General features: G+C 40.4%; 1 protein-coding gene across 1 annotated transcript; it reads left to right on the top strand.

The window, feature by feature from the left end:
• The first annotated feature begins 1062 nt into the window (after positions 1 to 1062).
• Positions 1063 to 4404, top strand: LOC108517422 (kalirin-like). Its single transcript, XM_017855330.1, has 2 exons — positions 1063 to 1201; positions 2139 to 4404. The coding sequence occupies exons 1-2, from the start codon at positions 1064 to 1066 to the stop codon at positions 2682 to 2684; spliced, it is 684 nt and encodes a 227-aa protein (XP_017710819.1). The 5' UTR covers position 1063; the 3' UTR covers positions 2685 to 4404.
• Positions 4405 to 5062: the final 658 nt, after the last annotated feature.

The raw sequence follows: 5062 nt of genomic DNA, 5'->3' as shown, positions 1-5062 counted from the left end.
AAAAATACAAAAAACTAGCCGGGCGAGGTGGCGGGTGCCTGTAGTCCCAGCTACTCGGGAGGCTGAGGCAGGAGAATGGCGTAAACCCGGGAGGTGGAGCTTGCAGTGAGCTGAGATCCGACCACTGCACTCCAGCCTGGGCGACAGAGCGAGACTCCGTCTCAACAACAACAACAACAAAAAATACAAAAATTAGCTGGGTGAGATGGCACACTCCTGTAATCCCAGCTACTTGGGGAGCTGAGACACCAGAATCGCTTGAACCCAGGAGGCAGAGGTTGCAGTGAGCTGAGATCATGCCACTACACTCTAGCCTGGGCAAAAGACTTTGTCTCAAAAACAAAACAAACAAACAACAACAACAAAAAAAGGTGACAGGGTGGGAGTGGGGCAAAGAATCAATAATGCAAAGAACAAACTTTGCCTACTTTCTGTTTTCCCCAACTAAAAACTGACAAATGAAAGTAGTTTGGCTAGGCGCAGTGGCCTCCTCCAGAAATCCCAGCTATGTGAGAGGCTGAAGCAAGAGGATCACTTGAGCCCAGGAGTTCGAGGCTGCAGTGAGCTATGATTGTGCCACAGCATTCCAGCCTGGGTGACACAGTGAGACTTCATTTCTAAAGTTAATATAAAATAAAATTAAGAAGTACTTTGCAAAACACACGTGGGGTTGCTTGCAGCCCCTTGGTTACGGTTAATCAGAATATTGCTGAAGTCTCTCTTGGTGAAGGTTTTCTTTACTTAGCAATCGAACCTCTTAAATGGGCGTCACAACTTTTTTGTTGTGAGCAATTTTTAGAGTTAATGAAGGAGAATGTTTCTTAAACAAGGTCATTCATATTTCTTCCCTGCAGTACACCATATTTGTAAATATATTTATTTTAGTTCTGAATATTACAATAACTTTAGGCTCTAACTAAATATGCATGTGTTGCACATTTGGTCTTCATGTATAACAAGAAGTATGAGAGAGCTTAGAGCTCTTACTGATTTGTACGTGTGTTATTTTTCTATTTCTTCATATCAAATATATTTCCTTTGCCTTTCCCTGCCTACTTTCAGGATGGATGATGGCCGCCTCTTAGACTACCTTATGAATCATGATGAACTGATGGAGGAAAAAGTAGCTTTCTATATTCGAGACATCATGGAGGCTCTGCAGTACCTTCACAACTGCAGGGTTGCACATTTGGACATAAAGGTAATAAGAAGTGTCAACTTTGCAGGGAATACCTTAAATGGCCAAGTCCAACTTACCAGTCATTACTCATAAGGAATATAAATTCAAATTCATTTTATTTACTTAGAGTAGAATATTATGACTTTTTTGGGTTTTTTTTTTTTTTTTTTTTTTTTTTGAGACAGGGTCTGACTCTGTTGCCGAGGCTGGAGTGCAGTGGTGCAATCTCGGCTCACTGCAACCTCTGCCTCCCAGGTACAAGCGATTCTTCTGCCTTAGCCTCCCAAATAGCTGGGATTACAGGTGCCTGCCACCACACCTGGCTAATTTTTGTATTTTTAGTAGAGATGGAGTTTCATCATGTTGGCCAGGCTGGTCTTGAGCTCCTGACCTCAAGTGATCCGCCCACCTTGGCCTCCCAAAGTGCTGGGATTACAGATGTGAGCCACCACGCCCATCCCATTATGACTATTAAAGAGAATCTGGGTTGTCACACAATTTAAGTATATCATCCATGAATTAATGAGAATATACCAGAGCCACAATGACATCTGGTGTGAGAGAAAGTAGGGAAGTTCTACCTACCTAATCTAACTTCATAGAAGTAAGCCAACAAATGTCACGTTTTCTTCCATGCTGCTCAAGAAGAAGCCCCTGTTCACCAAAATGAGTAATTTATTATTTCCTTGATTCAATGCAGAAGCAATGTAGTTAAGAAGACATGATTTTCAGTGTCAAACTACTTCTCTGAATTACAACTCAGACTCAAAGTTATAAGCTCAAAATGATACTTTGAAGTCTTCTATGCAGTTTCCATAGTGCATAGGGCATTTTCCATACACCATAGGCTTTATCAAAGAATAGCATAATCATGTTTGAATTAATGAGGTCTTTTGAGTAGTCAAAATAGAGGCCTGAACTTCCCTTCTTTTCTCCCTTCCTCTTTGGATCTCCGCAGCCTGAAAACCTGCTCATTGACCTACGCATTCCAGTGCCTCGAGTGAAGCTCATCGACTTGGAGGATGCTGTCCAGATTTCGGGTCACTTTCACATTCACCACCTGCTGGGGAACCCTGAGTTTGCTGCCCCAGAAGTCATCCAGGGCATCCCCGTCTCCCTGGGGACAGACATCTGGAGCATCGGGGTTCTGACATATGTCATGCTGAGTGGGGTCTCCCCCTTCTTGGATGAGAGCAAAGAGGAGACATGTATCAATGTATGCAGGGTGGATTTCAGCTTCCCCCATGAATACTTCTGTGGTGTGAGCAACGCTGCCAGAGATTTCATCAATGTGATCTTACAGGAGGACTTTCGGAGGCGGCCCACGGCAGCCACATGCTTACAGCATCCATGGCTGCAGCCCCATAATGGCAGCTACTCTAAGATCCCCCTGGACACCTCCCGCCTAGCATGCTTCATAGAACGCCGCAAACACCAGAATGATGTGCGGCCTATTCCCAATGTCAAGAGCTACATTGTCAACCGGGTGAACCAAGGGACGTAGCCACCTCCCAGCCCCTATGGTTTCACATAGAAGTGCAGTGTGAACCAAAGCAAGACTGAATGTGATTGTAAATAATTCTGTTCATCATTTCACTCCATGCAGTTCTCTGAATTGAGGGATGTACCTCTTAAACCTCATCAGTGGTTATTCAGGGTCTGAGCAGCAGTAAAAGTCACCCTAAATCCAGGGGCTTTCCAGAAGGTCATTCTGAAGAAATAAAGAGGCAAAGAGTCACAGAAGTGTTCAGAAGAAGGACAAAGATGAGAACAATATTGGCTGTTATGAAATTTTAACTGTATCTTCCAAAACGAGTGGTTAACTGAGCAAACCTTAAGCTCACAAGAGTGTAAAAGTTCTCTGGCTTTGCTGAAATTTTAAGCAAAAAGTTCTATTTAATGGAGATGTCATGTATATCAACTATTCTGGTTTAGATAACTTAGATATAGTTTCTTAATAGGATAGATATACACATACAGTATAATATATCCCATTCAGGTTTCAGAGTTTTCTAATATAGAGATATATATATATTAAATCAAACACAAGTAACTTTGAGTGCTCCAGTTAAGACAGTAATTTATTTACCGAAGCATTACATTGTTTTGACTAAGCACAATTAGATGACAAGTTTTGTAGAGCATTTTATAAATCTTGTATAGAAATCTTTTACCAGAACCTGTGCATTAAGAGAAAGCAATGTTGCCCTTTTGAATGAGATAATTTTTTCTGTCAATCACAGGTTATTTGATTAAGATAGGTTCTTTCTGTATATGAAATGCTACCCACAAATTCACTGGCAGCTCAGAGTTAATCTGGCAAGAAAGCCTGCCAGGAAATAAGTTCAAATACACTATGAGCTGCAGGGGTATTTTTGTGTCTCCACCAGGTTTGAAATAAATAAACAAATATAAGAGGTTCATACAAAAGGGCAAATGAAAACCTTTCCTACAGTTCCTGTGAACAACGTACCAACACTTTCTGATTTCTTCTACGGCTGTAGAATACCATCTTTCAGAAAGTTGGCTGACTTTATTTCTGACTCCTTATTGAATCTAAGGGGTGCTTACTAAAAGGAGGCAGCCATATAGGCCTTTTAAAGGCCTGGTCCTAAGTCCTTTTTAAAGCCATGGAACAAAACCTGATACATCACCCTAACAGAGCATTAAGTTGTAACTGAGATTGCAATACCTGTCACCACTCGGCCGCTGATAGTTCTCTGAACCAAAAGGACTAATTGTGCTTTGAGGCCAATCCTGCTTTCTGGTGTATATTCTCCATACAAGATTATTATTAACTGCTCTTTTTCCCTCTGGTGGAAAAAAAAAATTAAACCTGGGCATTTCGTGGGTTTTCTTTCTTTATTGTTTTTCGTTTGTTTTGGAGGGAGGGAGTTTGTTTTTTGTGTTTGTACATGATCCACCCTTAGTTTTCTAGAATATGTGTTGAAAATTGTTATTATGCAAGTAAGATTTTAAAAATGTAACTCAAGTGTTTGTTCAAATCAGGTTTAATGGCATTGCTTCTCTCTTATAATGGGATAGAGAAAATTAAAATCACACAGTACAGAAGTGCAAGAAGAGAATTTATGAAGGATGAATAGAACTACAAACCTATCTAAATGAAAAACAAATGGTGGAAACTAAGCCTGAACTTTGCATATAAAAAGCATTATTCCCACAGTGGAAATGTAAAATTAAAACTCATCATCATTTTTTTTCCACTGGTTTCAAAGACGACTTCCTCATTCACCCTCCACCTCATCCCATCCAAGATTACAGATTGATAAATTAATGGAAATTATAAGCAATAAGACTAGATAGCACTTAGTATTTTCGGGATTAACCAAATATGTGGAGACCGACTCCGACTGTATTTGTTTCCTAGTTTTCAAATGGCCCTGGGTCATTAAGCCTCACTCCCTCAGAGGTCTCTCTTGACTAACCCCTATAGTCTTCATTTGGACCTTTATGTATATGCAAATACTCTATGATACAATACATAAAAATTTAAAACATACCTTAAACATGTTTACTAAAATTTTTTAAAATTTAAAACATATGTAGTAAAAAAAATTTAGTAAACATGCCTTCATTGTGTTTACAAAATTTAAAACATATTTACTAAAAATCCTTTTGGTAAACATGTTTACTAAAACCCTTTCAGTAAACATACCTTCATTATGGTATACAGCATAAAAGAGGAAAGCCTGAGCCGGGCTCGGTGACTCATGCCTGTTAGCTGGGCGTGGTGGCAAGCACCCCTAATCCCAGTGACTTAGGAGGCTGAGGCAGGATAATCGCTTGAAACCAGAAGGCGGAGGTTGCCGTGAGCCAAAATTGCGCCACTGCACTCTAGCCTGGGCAATAAGAGCAAAACTC

Source organism: Rhinopithecus bieti, unplaced genomic scaffold, assembly GCF_001698545.2.
Source record: "Rhinopithecus bieti isolate Rb0 unplaced genomic scaffold, ASM169854v2 scaffold_39586, whole genome shotgun sequence".
In the NCBI taxonomy this organism is placed as follows: Eukaryota; Metazoa; Chordata; class Mammalia; order Primates; family Cercopithecidae; genus Rhinopithecus; species Rhinopithecus bieti.
Note: the sequence above shows the minus strand (reverse complement) of the source record. Positions and strands in the feature narration are given on the sequence as shown.

Bases quoted from the DNA above. Each gene is read 5' to 3' on its own strand.
- LOC108517422 (XM_017855330.1), top strand. From the start codon at position 1,064: ATGGATGATGGCCGCCTCTTAGACTACCTTATGAATCATGATGAACTG. The intron at 1,202-2,138 runs GTAATAAGAAGT...GGATCTCCGCAG, and splicing joins TTGCACATTTGGACATAAAG to CCTGAAAACCTGCTCATTGA.